Source organism: Colletotrichum fructicola (genome assembly GCF_000319635.2).
Source record: "Colletotrichum fructicola Nara gc5 chromosome Unknown KSG_Nara_v1_contig11, whole genome shotgun sequence".
Classification (NCBI taxonomy): Eukaryota; Fungi; Ascomycota; class Sordariomycetes; order Glomerellales; family Glomerellaceae; genus Colletotrichum; species Colletotrichum fructicola.
Window position 1 is genome coordinate 2,537,474 of NW_027094061.1, and position 19,273 is coordinate 2,556,746.

At 52.2% G+C, this 19,273-nt stretch overlaps 8 protein-coding genes across 8 annotated transcripts; 2 read left to right on the top strand and 6 right to left on the bottom strand.

Annotated features, from left to right (window-relative positions):
* Nucleotides 1–2,755: 2,755 nt before the first annotated feature.
* CGGC5_v017218 (uncharacterized protein) lies at nt 2,756–3,217 on the top strand (the record flags this gene model as incomplete). Its single annotated transcript, XM_032028263.1, has 1 exon — nt 2,756–3,217. One exon carries the CDS (start codon nt 2,756–2,758, stop codon nt 3,215–3,217), a length of 462 nt encoding a protein of 153 aa, XP_031875434.1.
* A 562-nt stretch (nt 3,218–3,779) lies between these two features.
* On the bottom strand, nt 3,780–4,748 carry CGGC5_v017219 (uncharacterized protein; the record flags this gene model as incomplete). Its single annotated transcript, XM_032028264.1, has 3 exons — nt 3,780–4,021; nt 4,364–4,400; nt 4,449–4,748. 3 exons carry the CDS (start codon nt 4,746–4,748, stop codon nt 3,780–3,782), a joined length of 579 nt encoding a protein of 192 aa, XP_031875435.1.
* Nucleotides 4,749–5,849: 1,101 nt separating this feature from the next.
* On the bottom strand, nt 5,850–6,248 carry CGGC5_v017220 (uncharacterized protein; the record flags this gene model as incomplete). The annotated part of the gene is made up of 1 exon (XM_032028266.1): nt 5,850–6,248. One exon carries the CDS (start codon nt 6,246–6,248, stop codon nt 5,850–5,852), a length of 399 nt encoding a protein of 132 aa, XP_031875437.1.
* Nucleotides 6,249–11,843: 5,595 nt separating this feature from the next.
* CGGC5_v017221 (uncharacterized protein) lies at nt 11,844–12,407 on the bottom strand (the record flags this gene model as incomplete). Its single annotated transcript, XM_066153835.1, has 3 exons — nt 11,844–12,193; nt 12,258–12,262; nt 12,316–12,407. 3 exons carry the CDS (start codon nt 12,405–12,407, stop codon nt 11,844–11,846), a joined length of 447 nt encoding a protein of 148 aa, XP_066006836.1.
* A 473-nt stretch (nt 12,408–12,880) lies between these two features.
* Nucleotides 12,881–14,021, bottom strand: CGGC5_v017222 (uncharacterized protein; the record flags this gene model as incomplete). Its single annotated transcript, XM_066153836.1, has 5 exons — nt 12,881–13,004; nt 13,090–13,252; nt 13,320–13,334; nt 13,882–13,944; nt 13,991–14,021. The coding sequence occupies 5 exons, from the start codon at nt 14,019–14,021 to the stop codon at nt 12,881–12,883; spliced, it is 396 nt and encodes a 131-aa protein (XP_066006991.1).
* A 515-nt stretch (nt 14,022–14,536) lies between these two features.
* On the top strand, nt 14,537–14,923 carry CGGC5_v017223 (uncharacterized protein; the record flags this gene model as incomplete). The annotated part of the gene is made up of 1 exon (XM_032028270.2): nt 14,537–14,923. The coding sequence occupies one exon, from the start codon at nt 14,537–14,539 to the stop codon at nt 14,921–14,923; it is 387 nt and encodes a 128-aa protein (XP_031875439.2).
* A 612-nt stretch (nt 14,924–15,535) lies between these two features.
* CGGC5_v017224 (uncharacterized protein) lies at nt 15,536–16,294 on the bottom strand (the record flags this gene model as incomplete). Its single annotated transcript, XM_066153837.1, has 5 exons — nt 15,536–15,593; nt 15,666–15,779; nt 15,847–15,875; nt 16,188–16,199; nt 16,280–16,294. The coding sequence occupies 5 exons, from the start codon at nt 16,292–16,294 to the stop codon at nt 15,536–15,538; spliced, it is 228 nt and encodes a 75-aa protein (XP_066006838.1).
* Nucleotides 16,295–16,978: 684 nt separating this feature from the next.
* Nucleotides 16,979–18,458, bottom strand: CGGC5_v017225 (uncharacterized protein; the record flags this gene model as incomplete). The annotated part of the gene is made up of 4 exons (XM_066153838.1): nt 16,979–17,001; nt 17,100–17,139; nt 17,754–18,194; nt 18,249–18,458. The coding sequence occupies 4 exons, from the start codon at nt 18,456–18,458 to the stop codon at nt 16,979–16,981; spliced, it is 714 nt and encodes a 237-aa protein (XP_066007025.1).
* Between the last annotated feature and the right edge of the window lie 815 nt (nt 18,459–19,273).

Sequence of the window (19,273 nt, forward strand, 5' to 3'; positions counted from 1 at the left end):
TTATATGTCAAAGGAAGGAAGATGAGGCCAAGAGCAGAGCTTGGACGCCTGATGGGCTACGACGGGCTTCACGGCCATATCTTCTACATCCTGATGGACAGAACAAACAAAATACAGCGAGCAAGGGATGTGGATTTCAAGGAAGATGAGACTGATATTCCAATAGTTGAGTTTGACGATATCTGGCCGACTGAGGAAGTGGTACAGGAGGATCTCAGTTATGGAGAAAACATCCAAGTCAGCAGACTAGTATCTCAAGCTGACAGGGACTCTGAGAACGAGCAGCAATCCGAACACACCGAACAACAGTCTATTCAACCACAGCCTAACTCCCCTCAACAAACAGTTGAAGAACGTCAAGACGACACTCCTTTAGAACAACAAGAAGAGGAGCAGCAACTGCTAGACCAGATCGACATGGTCAGAAAGGGGGGTGGGCTACCAACGCCAACACCCGAATCAGAAGTCCATGAGAACACTCAAAATACACTCAATAATGAGCCTGAAACAGCAGAATCTATCACAGTTCGAGTCTTAGAAGAGGAAACTCCAATACCCTCATCCTCACAACCAAGAAGGGGGCGACCTCCAGGGAGAGGAAGAGGAAGAGGCGCAAACTCATCTGCAACCGGACGACCCCCTCCTCCAAGCACAAGATCTACTCGAACAAGGCGGCCCTATGATCCAAAGGCGTTCGATCGCGAGTTTGGATCATTCGCCAGCCTAGCAATACTAGACGAGGAGTTTGAGACATCGACTCCACCATATTGTTTCTCAGCAACAGATCTCTCCTTAACCCTAGGGACAGCGATCAAGCTGCCTACAACTTTCAAACAATGGAAGGCAATGCACCCTGGGCCGCTAAAGGAAGCCATCTACGAAGCTATGGCTACCCAAGTTGAAAGCCTGAGAGTAATGAATTGCTGGAAGATGGTAGAACTTCCTCCAGACCAGCATTGGCTCCCAGGAAAGTGGGTTAACGATAAGAAGGTTAAAGCCAACGGAATACTTGACAGAGTAAGGGCAAGATGGGTCGTCTGTGGCAACTTTCAAGAAAAAGACACTACAACAGTGTATGCTGCAGTTGCAAACCTAGTCGCCCTGCGCGTCTTCCTACTGGTTACTGCGATCAAAGATAATGAATTGCACCAAGCGGACGTGATCACAGCATTCCTCAACGCAAAGATGGCTGACCGAAATATCTACGTACATCAACCATACGGCTTTGAAGATGGAACAGACAGAGTCTGCCTACTGCTGAGAGCTCTCTATGGCTTGAGAGACTCTCCTCTACTGTGGTATAAGGAGATTGTGTCCAAACTCACAGACCTGGGATTTACAGCCCTTGCAAAAGAGCCGTGTATCCTGGTGAATGATGAAGGGATCATGATCCTTCTGTATGTGGATGATATGCTCATCTCTGCTCCTACAACGGAACAGATAAATGACTTTCTCGACAATATTCGCAATTTTTTCAAAATCAAGCATTTAGGCGAGGCACGACAGTTCCTTGGATTTGATATATTCAGAGACAGGGCTCAACGAAAGATCTGGCTATCCCAATCTTCATATATCCAGAAGCTACTTGAGGATAAGGAGATTACTAGCACAGCAAAGACTCCATGCCAAACAGCAGATCCATGGCCCCCAGAACTTCCAGAAGTTGTCAAAACACCAGAAGAGATGTACCAGTTTCAATCAGACCTGGGAAAACTCTGGTGGATAACGAACGGCACAAGACCAGATATTTCTATACCAACGTCAAGAGTAGCCAGAGACCAACAAAACGCTGCTGAGAAGCATGATCGACTACTGAAATCGACGATGAGGTATCTGGCTGGCACACAAAATCACGCCATTTGCCTTGGAGGACCTGGCTACAGTCTGGACAACCTGGATCTAGCAGTATACTGTGATGCCAGCTTTGCAGATTGCAAAAGGACTTCCAAATCAACTGCTGGCTATGTAGTGATGTGTGGAGGAGCGCCAATCCTATGGAAATCTGGTCAACAATCATTCGTCGCTACGTCAACTTATGAGGCTGAATGGACGAACCTTATGCCCGGAGGCAAGGCTTTGCTGTACGTTGCAGACTTGCTGGCAGAGTTGGGAGCTCTAGTTCAACTACCGCTCCAAGTGTATACGGACTCTATGAATGCCCTCAACGACTGCAAGTCAGGCAGATGGTCGCCGAAACTACGCCATGTTAAGATCAAGCACCGCTGGATAATTGACAATATCAGTAATGGGGACTTCGCAGTCGACTATATGCCAACAGACCAGATGATTGCGGACGGCCTGACGAAGCCCTTATCGCCAGAAAAACAACGCGAATTTGTCAATATGCTGGGACTCTCAAATCCTCCACAGACAACCATACAATAGGTAACTGAGTAATCAGTTGCCTCACACTCATTTACAAAACTTATTTCCTTTGTCTCTAAATGGACAGCTTTAACGATTGGACTCTTTACAATTTTGTTCTCCTTCATTCGCTCTTTTACATACACAAATAGCTGACAGCAAAAAGGCTGGCAGATTAGAAAAGGATGCGGCCAGAATTGAGGCTATTCGCAAGGAGCGACGGCCGAAAGGGGGGTGCGAGACGGGACTATGCATCCTAGCGCTGCGCCCCGCCTTACGTAAGTCGGCCGGCTCGTTTTCTAGCCGATAGAGATAGTTCGTAGCCTGTTACCAATACAAGCCACTTCACGCATGTCCAAATGACCCGTACGTGTGGGAATACCCCCCTGAGATGGAGCATCTGTTCTCCAAACAGCTTAGCGAATGCTCGGTCGGGCCGTTGCGGAAGCTATGCGAAGAGGTCGGTCGCAGCTTCGGGGCGAGGAGCAAGGAGAACGAGGCCTGTGGAGGTTTCAGCTCGAGAATCGAGAGCTTGTCGAAGGAGTTAGAATCGCTGGAGTCTAGGCATGCCGAGCTTAGTAAGAATCACAATGCTCTGGTGCAGCGGAACAAGGAGCTGGAATTGCAGAACGAGAAGCTTCAGAAGAAAAGCGGCGAAGTGGAGGACCGAAACGACGAGCTTCAAAGGCAGAATGAGAGGCTGGAAGCACGATTCAACGATCAGTCGGCCGAAGCTGCGCATCTATTTGAGTACATCCGCGAATTCAGCAAGGATATCCAAAGCTTTTGGCCGCTGCTTGGATCCCAAGAGCCAGAAACTGGAGGCACTGGCATGGAGGAAGGTTCTGGGTGATTGTGCGATGTGGTGTAGTTTACGTAGAATTGGATAAATGAACTGGTTTACTTCAGTTCGAGGTCAACAAACCGTCACTGCAGACCATTGGTGATGCGATGCTCAAGACGTGAGAGGGAGAGACCGGTAACAGCCGTGTGAACTACACCATAGGAGGCCGAGTTCGACTGGCCTAGTCAGTGCATCATGAGGGTACTAATCTAAGTGGAAAATCTGAAAGACGCTGGCGACTGCAATGTTGGCGCGGGTGTGCGACACCAATGGTGGCGACTGGGTTGTAGGAAAGTGTTGGTTTCGCAGGGTGAATACAGCGATATCGCGTACTTTGACGAATAACTGTGTGGATTGATTGGCTTGATGTGTGTTGAAGGGAAGAGTCTCCAACGGGTGAAGTGAGGCCTGGTTATGGCCGTCAGCCACGGACCGCCACACCACTTGCCACAGCTAGATTCCGACGTGTTATTCCGACAGAAAGATTGCCAGCAGGCGAAGGGGAGTCACCATCGAAAGGACAAGCCACTGTACGATCGACATCCTTCAGCATGCAGGTTTCGTAGCGCTCTCACGTTGTGTCGCGTAAACCTGCCGGAATCGTCGCCGTGATCCTAGCGGGCCTGAGCACCTGAGCAGCCCCGAAGCTCTCCGGGTGGCCCTGAGCCAGGCTGAGCAGCTCCTGAGCCAGGCTGAGCAGCTCCTGAGCCGGACTGAGCAGCTCCTGAGTTAGGCTGAGCAGCCCCTGAGCTACAGGGAACATCTCCGAGCCAGCCACACGTAACTCGCCCAGGTCCAGGGTCCGCGGAACAGCTGGGTGCAGACGTATATCGCACTGTCTTCTCCTCACAATGTATAGTAGCACCTGAAGGCGGGTCTACCAGGACGGTTGCGGATGCCTTTACCTAGGCATAGCACCTGTACCCTACCTCGTCGCGCTTCACCCAGTAGACGATGCACTGGAATTTACTGGAGGCACAGGCCGCTTGGACGCTCACACGATCTGTCACTGATCTCCAAGGAACGAACCCCGGATTCGGGCGAAGCTGTCACAAATGCATTCAATGCGATCTACCTAGCCGGCTATCTATGCCCGAATCCCGATCACCGTATTCTCTCCTTCACTCTGTCCTCACTTCGACAGACGCTTTTTACCTGGGTTGACAATCACTGGCAAGGGGTATACACGATCCTAGTATCTAGTCAATAAAACGCTCGAGCCCGTCGCTGAGGTGCATACCAGACGCTCAGCTTCTCTCCAGCCAGCGTCGTCCGACGTATCGTACACAAGATACCTCCCGGAACAACGCATTACCAAGTATATCGCAACATCAAATTCGTCATGGAAGTCCTCGTAGTAGCCGTCAAGCTTTTGCACAAGATTGTTCCTGCGTCGGCGCAGATTTGACAGTCTGTTCCTTCGCCTCTTTTGCTTCTCCGCAACATCGTCTGTGGGGACCTGGGCGGACGCAATGTCCCCGCTCTGCCCAGTAATATCTGGCAACGCAGCGGTGCTACTTCTCGCATCTGGGGCTGCCATCTCTGCCTCTGAACATGCGCTTTGACATGCCAAATGGGTGGTGAAAGGCGACAGCTGCCGAATAAGTAAGGCGCCGCAGACCGGATTGATGAAGCGGGCTGCTCTGTTCCCCACCGAGACCAGCGCCTGCGTAAGCGGCGACCTCCAGCGGATCAACGGGATGAACCCTGTGTCTTGAAGGCTCTCTCGTCCTGGATTATGGGTCCACCCGTCGCCAATTCGCCCAGTCTGTCTAGACCCGTTGTACAGTGCCCATTCCCACTTGGGACAGTTGCATCTTCCGCAGCATCTTCCGCAGCATCTTCTCACACTGGATCGCAAGACAGGAGCCTCCTCGCTCTGTGGCGCGTTACTGATATGTTGTACTGTGTACGTCTCATCATTCCTGACTTCGCAGGCTGGCCAAATGGCTGCTCCTCCGCAACACCGATCCATACTTCGCGACCAAGGCTTCTGGCATACTTTGGAATGGATGAGCATTGCTGCATCTGAAGCCTTGGTCGCAGTCGCCGGCGTTAAGTCCCGCCAGTCTCGCCGATCTGGCCGAGACAACGGTGAGATATCCCACCCTTGGTTGTTCTGTTCCCGCCGACCCCGGGCGCCGTGCTGTGCTCTTGCCTAACCGAAAGCTACCGGCTTCCACCGAATTTCACGCTTCTCAAAAGTGCCTCTGCCACAGCATACCCATCCACCAATATCTGATCATTCACACCAGTTGAAGGCAACCATCTGCAATCGTTCGAAACAAACGATCAAGGTACTGTACTATGTATATCGCAGTCTTTTAGAGTAACGCACACCACGCCATGAGTATAAGCACCCCAGTGGCGATCTCCGGCAAGAATCACTGTGCTCGCACTCCAGCTTACCGCACGGATTCACCTGCTTGAACATTGGCATCAGCTTCCTCTACCATGTCAGACTGTTTCTTTCGTGGGCGCTCATCGTGAGTACACCAAGGTGTTCAAAGTCGACCTATTCAGAACCGTACGTCGCATGTCCCGCTTGGGGTGTGAGTACGTTAGAACCCTGAATCGGAAGCATCAAATGGTTCAAGACCTCTCTGTTGTACTTCCATTGCCGACTTACTATAGAATATCACTAGTTGCAGACTACTCTTGGCTTGACCAGAATCATGGTTCTATCGTAGTCGGTCCCGTCAGCGGTACCAATCTTGCGAAGACCTGGCGATACGTTGAAAACGACACGTCGTCCATCGTCGGGACCACTCCCCCGAACCTCCTCCTCCATGACCACTGGATCGTACGCCACACTCTCCTTCGAGAACTCCGACTGGCTGGCCCAGTGTATGTCGAACAGGGCCCTCGATTTCATGAAAGTCGAGAACAACCATAGGGCGTCTCTGAAGACACTTAACAGATCCTGATGTAGCGCATCCCGTGCCGACCTGTCCTTCCTTTTGTCCAACGGTAGCAAAACCGAGAGTCTGAGCTGCTCACGTGCAGCATGCTTCCGTAAAAGCTGGTCTTGTAGGCCCATTGTGGTCTCTATCAGAACCGCCCCTTGTGCTCTCCAGTGGAAGAAATCAGCAGCAGTAGATTGGGACACTTTTGCTGGTCGTTCGCAAGTTAGCGCCTCTACTCGAGGAAGGAATCATCCATGGCGGTTGCGCTTACAGATAAGAGAGGAACAAAGACCGTGGAAGCGAATGCCAGCAATCCCCCCCCCAGGCGCCAGCCTGACACTTCTGATGACTGCCACCAAAGATGCCGCTCACGATTGAACGCCAAATGAAGCGCTCCACAATAGCCGATCTGGTGTTCACGTCTGCTAGTAACGCGTATTCATCAGCTGTCATTTGTAAACCCGCGTCCGCGTTCTGCTGGTGACCTGCGGCCAATTCTTCTTTCTTTGGACAGTGTGTGAGGAAAGCGTTGGCGAGTGAGCAAACGTTGTATGCCATCCTCTTCCAACAGTCAATGATAGCTGTGTCTGACACCTTGATATCATTTGCGAAGGCTCGCCCTGAAGCTCTGGCTATTTCCATGTTATACACATGCTCGCGCAGTGTCGATATCTCTTGTTGACATTCGCGTGTGTGGTTGTTCATGTGCTCAGTGTGTGCGACTTGCGCTGCCGCGTACTTGTGCTTGAGGTCCGCGATGTGCTGAGTTGCTTCGTCGAGAGCAAGCCGAAGTGATTGGATGAATTCCTCGCGCTGACTCAACTGGCGACCCATCCTCTCATTTTCCCGTATGATACTCTCGTAAGCTCTAGAATGAGTTCTACCATCTCCATAACTCCGTGAGAACGGCCAGCCTATCCACCATCGAGTACTCGTCACGGGAAGATCGGCGTTGAGGTGGCCAGAGTCCGTGCTATCATCTACTCTTGGCCGTCGAGGTAAACGATCGAAATCACCTGCTGAGTCCGTCACAACGGGACGCTGGTCATGGTTTAGATACATTGCATCAGGAAGGAGTCTTCAGAACAACGACTTTGACAATGATCTCGGATGCCGGGTGTGCTTGATCCCACTTTTGTACAGCCGGGCATGTAAGTAGGACACGCGAGCATGTCTAAGTGGGCACCGTTCCGCAACCCACTCAAAATGGGTCATGAGATGCGGCAAACTCTACTGGGCATGCTTTCGTGGTTTTAAGATTGGTCCAAGGAAAACGTTATTAGGCGAGAAGTGAACGACAGTGATCGCTTCAATGAGAACAATCTCATTCCGATACTTTGCGTACTGAAGGATGTCGGCTCTACTTACTGCTCATGGTAAAAAGTTTCGAGGAGAGAATGGCGAAAGCTTGAACCTGCCCATAGACTTCCGTCAAGGGGATGAAAATGAACAAAGTCAAGTTCCGCGATGCTTCGGGGCTTCATGCGTATCTGTAGCCTATTCCATACTACCGCGCCCGTACGAATCATCTTCACATAAAACCCTTCGTTCACTGCGGTAGTATCCCAATGAATGTCTTTGCAGACGCGCGTGCAGGTTGTCGATGTTTGCAGTGGATCCCTTCAAAATGACCGATTTTGGCGATTGGAACCTTCCAGTTCGTGCGAAAAAGAACACAATAGTCATAGGTATTGACTTTGGAACCACGTTGAGTGCCCAACGTTCCACGCCTGATCGATCGTTGACTAACCCGTTGGGTCTTGCCATAGCTTCTCTGGAATCAGCTGGGCATTTGCGAGTCAACCAAAGAACATCGAAGTCATAACCCAATGGCCCTCAGAATTGAGCTTCAATCCGATACTGAGAAAACACCATCCACGCTTCTTTACGGCACTCTCCAGGACGATGCAACTTGGGGGTACAGTGTCCCCGCCCACAGCACCGATGAATGTCTGAAGTGGTTTAAATTGCTCCTCATTGAACCGAGAGATCTTTCACCAGAATTGCGGGAATCACCGCAAATCGCCACTGCCAAGAGACTCTTAGAAACTTCCAACCGAGAAGTAGTGGAGGTCATTAGCAGCTATTTGCAACGCCTCTGGAATCACTCCATCGACTGCATCGCTCGCTCAACAGGAAAAGGCCTGTTGAGACTCTGCACCTTTCACGTGGTGGTCACAATACCGGCAATCTGGCCTGAGTATTCCAAGGCTCGTATGAGACGTGCTGCTAAAGACGCCGGCATCCTGGATATCCGTCCAGCTGGCGAGACAGTTCTATCCTTCGTCATCGAGCCTGAGGCTGCAGCGTTGGCTACATTGTGCGACTTACAATTTCGGCCCGACATCAAGGTTGCTTTATGAATTCCGATGTACTGCTTGGAAAAACGCTGACAGAAGGTGTAAACGCAGGGCGGAGACCATTTCGTCGTCTGCGACGCTGGTGGCGGCACCGTCGACCTGATCTCCTATGAGGCAGTGACCACCGACCCTTTAGTTGTCAAGGAAGCTGTCAAAGGAGACGGGAGACTTTGCGGTTGCTTATTCCTTGACCAAGCTTTTGTTGAGATGGTGAGAAGCAAGGTCGGCTCTCATGTTTGGGATGCGTTGCCAAATGAGGAAATTCGACAGCTCCTTCACAACGATTGGGAGCATGGAATCAAAAAGCAGTTTCATGGCCAGGACCGAGACTGGGTAGTTACTCTCCCGTACGGATGTCGCTCAGCCGCCGACCAAATCAGTCGGGCTCGAAAGCCCGTGTTGATTCTTAACAAGTCTGACCTGGAGCCGGTGTTCTATCAGATAGTGAGACAGATCGAGGATCTCGTCAAAAAGCAGGCGGAGCAGGTCCAGCTGAAGCACAACAAGTCGCCCAAAGCAAGCTAATCATACGACACCCATTTTTCTGGGCTGTATGGCTAATGAGTTCCAGTACATCATACCCGTCGGGGGCTTTGGTCGCTGCGCGTATCTTCACCATCGCCTCGTACAAAGCGTGAGCAAGGATCAAATAGACGTCTTACAGGCGCAAGGACCAAGACCGTGAGTGACAAGCTGCTGTATTATTCGCTCCTCTGATTCTCGTAGATGGAGTGCTATTTGTCGCGGTGGCGTCATTCGTGGACTTACGCAGGCGAGTGATTCTCGGGAGTTTCCGGTCAAGATTGCGTCTCGTATCGCTCGAATTAGCTACGGAACAATATTCTACGAGACTTTCAACCCTGCCATTCACTTGAACGCCGACAGGGTCTGGGACGAGAAAGAAATATAATGGATTGCGGAAAATCAGGTCCGGTGGTACTTGAAACAGGTGAGACCAACTACACGCCGCACTGCAACTGGCTGACATGAACCATAGGGTGCCAATGTCAGCGACACCAGTCCTGTCATTCATGGTTTCTACTGCCTGTATGAGCAGCCCCCCGATAAAATCACCGGAATGCTGTACTATTCAACTGCGTCACACGTCCCTTCCCGAATTGACGAGACAGTCAACCGGCTTTGCACCATCCAGTGGAGCAAGCGAATTGACTTCGAAAGACTCCCAAAGTTTATCAATCCGGCGGGAAAGGTTTTCTATCGTCTCGAATGGGACATGGAGATGATAAGTGACGGCGTTAGTCTTGATTTTACAGTTCTACATGACGGAAAGCGGATGGCCGCCAAGAATGTGCAAGTGGTGTTTGAGACGAGCCCCAATGACGAAATTCTCCCCCGGAGCGCTCTGAAATAAACAAGTTGTCCCAGTGTACACCGAAATAGAGCAACGACAAGTCCTTCTCTCCTTTTACATCAGCCCGCTTTGAACCGCACAAAAAGTGCATATCACTACGTACTTACAGTACGTTGCGATATTGCATGAATTCGTTTCCCTAGCCTCTAGTTGACACCGTTCAAGAGCACCCGCTACTCCCCCTCCTTCTCTAAGACATGGTAGCAAAGGGCCAGCAATTATCTCAACACAATTTCCCACTGCCTTGTGCCTCACCAGTTTAAAGTCTCCTGAATCAGCCTGTACCATTCATATGACATCATGTCAGTTTGCGGCGCCTAGTTCGGGAGTGGGATAACGTCCCAGATGCTTTCATCACTACAAACTTGCGTAGACCATTCGTGTCAAGCTCAACCATCTGTTCCTTGGAAAGTGAGAGAATGCGGTGGCAATACTTTGCTGGCTACACTCAAGGCTAAACTTGTGAAGCTTTGGTGGGACGGTAGGCCTCCTCACAATTGAGTAGGTTTCTAGCGGCAATATACGCGTTGAAAGAGCACCATGACGATCGCCTCCATTGCGGGAGAAAAGGTTTAGTCAAGATAGGTCATGACAGGTGGTGTCTCGGCATTCATTCTTACAGCACCCCGCTAGAACTTGCACATCTCGGCCGATGAGTGGGCTGATATCGAGGTGCTCACTAAGCGCTTCCGCACCATCCGAGCCACTTCAGCCAATCACTGACATGATGCACGAGAAGGGCAGCGAACCTGAAAGCGACGTAAAAGCGCTATCGAGATAGACTTGCACACTACAGAAAAGCAAAACCGTAATTTTACCGGGATTTGTGAAGCAATCTGGCTTTGATAGAGTCTAAATTGGTATGCGAGCTGAGTTCGCCAATTCGGCTCAATGAGTGACGTTGGAGAAACCGCAAAGCGCAACTATCCTCTCTGCTGAACGTAGCACCGTCTCCAGGACCAAGACGTAGCAATTCCATCTCATGCAGAGTCAAAGACATATGCGAAGGACACTTTCTCGGTTTGGTAACATGTGCGTGAAATTTCCTGCTCCTTCTCAAGTTTATTACTGCGCTCCTTGCAGCCTTAGTCCAACTAGCAAGTCTTTCCTTAATTCCACCCCCCAACAGCAAAATGGCAGGCCAGGCACGATTCGTACGCGATCCGGCTGAAGCCAGAGTACAGTGGTGGGATGAAAAGGACGTGTACGTTCGCTGCCCGGGATGCGGAAAGATTCACCACCACAGTTTCGACGGTCGTTATGAGCCACCGCTATGGCGCATGTCGCACTGCGATGTGACGGGTCTCGAGGCGCGCTTCCTGAGGTATAAGATCGTATTCCCCTTTGATGTGAAGTCAGGTGACGTGGGCTACGAAATTGACAGACAGAGAGCCATGTTTGTGTGTTAAACTGCTGACCCCACGGCGTACTTCGGCGAGTTGGGGGAAGAGCAACCGAAACCCATGAAGATTACATTCAAAAACCAAAAGAAGTGGACTGACGCGAAAGAACAAGTTCACTATAGCGAATCCATGATAGGACTCCCTGGCGGCCATAGCGTCGAAAGAATCGTCGTTGTGGTGGGCGACCTAGTTGAAGGAAGAGTGGATGAGGTTTGTGGGTATCTCGAGTCATCGCCTGACGCAGACGTTTTCTTGCACGGGGTAGAAGCCCATCGCGTTCCTCAGCTCGATGATTACGACTCCGACAGCATCAGCCGAGAGGACAACGAGAAGCCGGAGAACAAGATTCACGTCACTGGCAATACAGCGCTTCACTGCGCCGCGTGCGAAAAGTCAGATGACATGGTTCGGCTTCTCCTGCAGAGAGGAGCGAAACCAAACGTGTTGAACGCGGCTGGAAGATCTCCGTTGATGGAAGCCGCCCTTTGGGGAAGGTTGAGGAACGTCGAGCTCCTCTTGGAGTATGGTGCGGACACAGAGACGCACTGCATTCGCAATGGTCAACGACTGCGTGCAGTGGACTTTGCGATGCCACTAGAGGAAAACTTTGCCGAACGGAAATCTTTGGCCGGGCGAGTCTACAGAGAGAATACGCCTGAGAGGGATCGCGACCGAGCTGCAGTTGTTCGTCTGTTGCGCGGACGGGCTGAAAGCCCCCCGCCAGACCGGGAACTGGCTGGGTTTGCTTTCCATCAGTCCCCGGACAATGAAAGGTCCCTGGTGATGATCGCGACCTTCGACATCCCAAACAAGTGGAAGACCGTAGCCGTGCTCTACAGAGGCGGAAGGTTTCCTGGGGTTGCGGCGATGAGCGGCTGGGGCCATGGGGAGAAGCTCGACATTCAGGTCTCCGGAAAAGATTGGACCCAAGAAGTGTACGACCTCTGCGAGAGAATTGGCTTCTCGCTGCGCCCACACGACAGAGACCAAGGGAGTCGGGGGAAGTACCATGCCTGCCACGCCGAGAAGCAACTAGTCGCTTATTTTATCAGCAAACACCTCCTACGTGAGAATGTAGAGGACGTGATTGCATTGGAAAATCTCCGTCTCGACGATGCTGATGACCATGCGGAACGGGGACAGAACGGCCGGCACCATAGAGAGGCTTCCAGCTCTGGAGCATATCGAGCCTCCGGTCACTCTGCGTGAGGCAGTCATCATGACAAGCCGGCCTGCGTGTGACGACTGTCGGGAATTCGTGGCACACGTCAATCGTTATTCCAGGTTGAAGATCATGTTGTGTAGCTAGTGTATTGATGATGGATGCAACACGTCTTCATGGGTTGTCCTTGTGCAGGTCTTTAGCTATTCTCTAGCTATTCTCGACAGCGTAGGGTGTACGAAGAATGTGTGTACTTTGACAATAGTGGGCCACGCAACCCCGGGCGTGCGTCCGCATCAGATCCCACGTTCTGCGCCCGAGCGAATGGTCTTTGACGCTCAGAAGCGCGCCCGCAAGACGCCCGTCGCTGGACCTGTCCATGGCAGAACAGCGATGCCGCCTCGTCCAGCAAGCATCGTAGAACCTGGTGTTTTTGTCTGGCCCGCTGTCACTGCATGGTTGCGACGATTCAGTGCTTGTTCGCGACGTGCTCCTTGGGCAGCTTCTTTTGGCGCACTACCGTGTCGGTCTGGGCAAGCACGTATAGCCGAATGTCCGTACCCGTCGTATCGTTCCTGACGCCGTCGGTACCGCTATCGGCGTCTGCAACAGCGTCGGACAGGACGGAGGACAGTCGGGCTGGGCTTGCTGAAGAACATGGAGAAGCATCGCACGTACGTGCCGGTCCGCAACTCCTCGCGATCGCAAGCTGACAGCTTGCGAGCTGCCGGTCGAAATTGCAGGACCGTTAACTTCGGGAACAAACGGGCGTGTATCAAGGGCTGATTGTCACGCCGGCTGGCGATTGCTGGATGTGGTGATGAGGCCTCGGATGGGGGATCTGCAGGTGGGACATCAACGGATTGAGCTTGGGAGTCCGTCCACCAAAGGCTGCTGGACGATTTTACCACAGTGCAGATCGACTATCGGTGTTCGTGCGCGTGTTTCGAATGAGGGACAACAAGCTATTGATGAAAACTTGTGCTTCTTCAAGTGTTGCTGCGATGGTAGACGTGACTGAGCGCGTGGTTGGCCGGCATACCTTCAGAAACCTCCGTCTAGGCAACTGCTTGTATGGTCATTTGCGAACGCATTCTAGGTTCTCCGCGGCGTGCTAAATTTCTCCGGATAATAAGGGTTTGCTCGCTTCAAGGGCCAGTCGATGACGCGCTGCATCGCGGACTCCACCCTCAGTCATTCCCTGGAATGACCGATTGTATTGAACCTGCTCGTGCTTGATCCTGACAGGAGGTCCGTTTTCTTCCGTTTCGAGATAGTGGCCCAGCCGTAGGGAGAATGCGCCTTTCGTGTCAAACATGCAATACACTGGACGCTTGCCACCGCAAGAATCCGTGGCACTTCCTACTTTCATAGACGTTCCTTTCACGATGGAAGGGATCTTCTTCTGCCCTCCCTTACGACCCGGGGCCTTGTTACGTCGGTGGGATATCGTCGGTTTGGTACCCTTACGCCGTCCACCCTCGCCCTGTGTTCGTCGTTGACCGCCATATTCAGACGGTCTTCCGAAGACGGCTTGCGGAGCATTAGCACAGACCCTGGATACGAATTCCATACTTACAGGTCGACTCCTTGGCACTGAGCTTCTTCATGGCCGACGAGATGTTGCTGTATGTGTCAACTGTCCTTAGGCAGCGATCAAGTGAGGGCTTCGCAGTGTTTCTCAGGCAGAAAGTAACACGTGATCTCTGTGGCTCACGCCCCCAGGGCGAGACAAGTACTTGCCGCGCATGCGCATGTTCCTCTCTCGCCAAGGACAATTTCTTAGATACATATTCGTGTACAGTGGCTACATGCCTGAGCGCGCACGGACCACTCGTCCACGCGACGAGCTCGTTCCGCGTGACCGACGCGTCTGCGGTGCTTACTTTCCTTGTTCAACACCCCATTACGGCCGACTTCCTTTACAGAGGAAGCGCGACTACAAAGGCCGGGATTAGAAGAGGATAGCAGGCCAGGCTCGCTACTGAAAAATAACTAGGACTCTTTTGATATGGAGGCTACGATGGTCGGAGCAGGCGCGCATCGGGAATTGATTACGAGAAATGAAGACTTAGGGCCGATTGCTATGGACAGTGTGGAACATGAGTCGTTCGGTGTGGAAAACATGGACTGGGAGCGTAGTACCAACGGCGGTACGGGGTTGGATATGGGAGGAATGGACTGGGAATCGACTCCCATAGATCATGTGGAGTTGGACTCGTCACCTGCGGAAGACGTGCACGGGCGACCGACCGACTTCATAGACATGGACTGGGAACAGACGGGCCCTGGAAGGCCACGAGATAGAGAGACAGAGAACATGCAACCATTTGTCCTCAAGGCTGACCCTGTGACATTTGCTGAGAAGACTGTCGATGGAAATTGTGGAAGTTGGGTGGGAGACTCTGTCACGACTGATATTGCCATGACCGATATCAACGATTTGGATGTTGATATGGTTGATGTCGACTTGACTGGCGTCGATACTGACGTCGATATGGACGGATGTTGATGTTGGCGTGACCGACGTTGCCTTGGTTGATGGTAACCTGGTCGGTGTAGCTCAGACGCAGGGAGTCAGGTTCATGAACGCGCTAACGCGTTGCAGGATGTGAGATCAACGTCTGTGGACACGGCCCGTCACAAAACGCGTACACGCATGAGTAGGATACAGTACAGTAGAATGAAGTGCATTGTTCTTGACTTGTCTGTTGCGTTTCCACACTTTCCTCGTGCGTGGAAGTATTCTAATCATAAGCCGAACGAGTACCGGCGGTGAATATGACAGTAACCCGTCTGAATACAGCCCTTCTTGGTAGTCTTGATCATAGACGGGCGCGGGACAGCCTCGACCTATAACGGCGGCGCATGCTAACTACGCGCCGGCGGCAAATCGTCATTGAGTATTCCTTCCCTTTCCCGACGAGACGTGTGGGCCATCAGGAGAGAACCTTCCGCGGCCGCCTCTATCAAGCCATCGATACGATATCCCCAACTCTTGACTAGACAGCCGGTCGCGTTTTGCCCCATCACGGTATTCGAATCGGCGCGAGGGGGAAGGTCGGAGGTCGTCGTATCGAATTATATGCGCAAATAAGCACCCCTCATGGTTGGTATGTATGATTCAAGTTGATCGTCTCGACCGTCGATCGTTCAAAAACAAGGTTGCTTCATCGAGAGATCTGTGCAACTGCGTCAGCTTTGAAGACTGCTGCGGAGAACCAGCTCCTGATGGTCAGCATGGTGGTACTAACGTAGCGCCCGGAGCCGGTAGATCACGGCGGTAATCAAATATGCCCTTAGCTTGGTTTGCGTCGGTACACAGCGGAGGCAGGGTCGGTATGTACAGTACATGCCCTATGCATTTGCTGAGATTCGTTTGCGGCCGGTAAGCAAGTCTCGAATTTCAAGAGCGTTGTAGCGGTGTGGACGAACCAGTCACGTCCAAGTTCCAGAGCCAGAATCTAGAGGATTTTCAGGTTATCTGGCGAAAAGCTCGGACACCTTCAGCTTCCAGGTTCTTGAGAACGTAGCCCCGCACGGGCCCAAAACTGCATGACGGCTCTAGCCGCTTATTAACAAAGCACAGGAAAATATGGTAAGCCAGGCGTGTGAGGCGGTTGGGAGAGCATCCTTTTTGCGATACTGTCCGCCGTTCAGTGCGCGCTCTTCTCGGGGACGTACCGTTGACAGGGCGGAAAGCTCGCGTCGTCGATGGCTCCATTATCCATATCCTGACAGGTGTATGCATGGCAGTGACAGATCCTAGGTCACACTGTATCTGATAACTGTATCACCCCATTGATCATGACATTGATTCGCAGATTGACGAACAGCAGGACAAGCCGCCTGCCCCGGTTGCACTTACTGCGTAGGCCCTCATCGTCGTCACTCCTTGTTCCCCGCATCTGCCATCGTGGGTACTCCAGAACGTCTAACTACTGTGGATGTCGTTAGACTTATGTCGAACAATGGATTGCCTTGTGTCCAATTGTTTTGGCCATTTCCAAACGTCTCAAGGACGTTTTCAACATTTCCTACGCAAGCATCCAAAAGCTGTGTGTGTGCGCTGTCAACAGCCTTTCCCAAATCGCAGTCAACTACGTCAACACATTTTCGATTCGCCCAACCACCACCGGTGTGAAGATTGCCCTCACAAGCCTGACTTCCATTCTGCCGAAGAGCTTCAAAATCATGAAAACCAGTCGCACATTGTCTGCGGAATATGCAGGAAGCAGTTCGAGAGGCCGGACAGCCTTCGCCAACATGAAGTTGCCGCACACCACACATGCCACGCTTGCGGCCAGCCTTTCGATTCAGTAAACAGTCTGCAAGACGTAGGTTCAACCAGCCCCAAGGTTAAAGATGCACCAGAGCTAATAGGATATGGCCATAGCATGAGAGAGTCCATGCTCCCAAGAACGTGGTGTGCCCGGGATGCCCCCATTATTTTGACCGCGATTCGGCTATGGTTCTTCACCTGGAAGCTGGTGTTTGCGAATCTGGGACCACCAGCGACGTCGTCGACGGCATTGCGTTGACATGCCACCAAGCCCCCCGCTACACTTCAAATGATGAAGACTTCGACTTCTGTTGTCCGGAATGTGAGCGTCCGTTCCATTGGATGAGGGGTGTCTTACAGCATGCCGAAAGCGACGCTTGCGATGTCGAAACTGGGAGAAACACACCATTGGGCAGGTTTTTGCGTTTCTTACGCCGACAAATTGCCTAGCAGTCATGTTAGGAGGTTGCGAGAGGGACAATTACTGTTGCAGCAGATTATCTCCTTTACATCGGGTTCGGACCGCAATGCAATCACGGTTCTCAAAAGTCTCGATGCAGTTGGCTAAATTGTGCAGAAAAGGTCTACGTAGAATAGCTCTGTAACATAATCTTGACGTAACATGAGCCTCGAGTAAAAACACCGGCCAGATATCGGCTCCAGAAATATGGCGTTGTGTGTGTCCTCTGCGTAGCAGGGCCTCAGTTGGCTGAAAAGCGCCCACTTCCGTCTCCGGCCGTTGTTCCGATGAATTTATTTGCGGCTATCACAGCGAGCGTCGGGAGTGGTCCGCAGCAGGTGGGGCTTTGAATCTTCCCTCAAACCCGCGAATGCTTCGCGCCGTTGAAGCTGGGTCCTGAGAAACCTCGGCCAAATCAGCACCATTCCATACTTGTTGGTTCATCTGTCGCGTAGCCGATGTCGCCGCTGCCGACCCGGTGTTTGGCATGCCTTTCCGACTGCCGTCCTCTTTCATCTGCCTTATATGCCTGCCGACATGAACGAGGAAGCGTTGAATTTGTAGGTTCTTCATGTCAGTTGGCGACAGCACCTTACGCACCCTCCCTGACTTGTTGGTTGCCTTGAGAATCCTTCGGATAATGGCCTCGCTGTGGGGTGATCCACTCTGCTGCCTTCTTGAAACCGAACCCTGGACAGCGTCACCAACGGTGGACAGGCCTTGCTGTTCGCTAGTGGCCATTTGCCCGCCCGTCGTGCTCGGGCTGCCTGGGTCGTCGTGGTCGTCTTGATTATTGACGCTGACGCTGGACTGGGCCCCCGTCTCATGAATCGCGCGATGCGAAGCTTCGTCTAGAAGGTTCGTCTTCGGGCTATCGACTGCCGAGGTCGGTTGCCTGATGAGGCACAGAGTAGCGGCGGCCTCCATCACGGCGCTCCTGTCGCTACTCTCCGTCTCAATCCTGTTTGGAGCAGAGGGAGTGGCCTGGTGATCGCTGGAGGCGCTCCCTGCATCATCACGCCCATTCAGGAGGATCGTAAGCTAAACGAAACTGTGTCAGCTGCCGAAGTGGTCTTCCCCAAGCATCCAGCTCACCAGCCGCTTCACGTCTGGGACGCTTTGTCCTTCGGGAACACGCATGCCCCCCACAAATCGTCTAGTAGCTCGGTCGAAGTGGAAGATGCAGGAAATCGTGTCAGCCTTCTGGCCGAGACGGAATGCTTGCCACTTGATGCTGTTACCAAAGTCTCGGACGCTGAACTTGATGCCCTCGTCGGACGTGGGTTTCTCTGCCAAAGATGCCATGACGGTGTAGTGCAGCCTGTAAGTGCGGAAAGAATGTGTTGAGTGGTCGTTCCCAAAGGTGTGTAGGCGACATCGTCTCGGCTTCGACCCCTTTAAATACAGCTTGAGTAGGTACAGAGCCAGAAGTGGCCGTTGGAGTTTGTTTTGCCATGAGGTGCTCGCTTCAAGCACGCCCTCGAGCTCTCTCATCGTGCCAATCCAGATCACAGCTATTCATTGTGTTTGTTCCTATCAACCGCTGGTTTGTCCTGCGGCAAGAGCCAGAGCTGGCTCTTGTGTTCATTCCTAAGCGGCAGCGACTTGCCCGCGGGATCTAGGCCTTGTTGACCCCTGAAGAGGGGCTCCAATGACACGACTCATGCAACAGCGGTTCATCCGGCTCGCCCGGCGATGAACAAGGGGGCCCTGAGCCGCTGATTACTGGAAGGCTGGAAGCTGAAGCCTGAATCAGATTTTGGTAGTAATGTTGACTTGTTGGTCCGACACTTACATACTGCCTCGCCGTCCACTTTCATCCCTTCTTGGTACATACAGGAAAGTACTCTGTAGAGCACAAAAAATTTGGCCAGATGCCCCCAGAAAGAAAAAAGAAGAAATCCAGACGTAGGGTCGGATTGTTACGTCGGCCCTCGTGGCCCAACCGCGCCAGGCTGGCTCCGCGTTATGCGTAGATTTTTGCTGGCAGTCATAGCCGTAACTGCGCAAGTGATCTCGCAAGCTGACAGCAAATTTTCTCGTTCCGGTAGCCAGAAATTCATCGTGTCGCTTCCTCTTTGGCACAGGTCCCCAAAGCAAAAGGTGGCGCAGTGCCAACA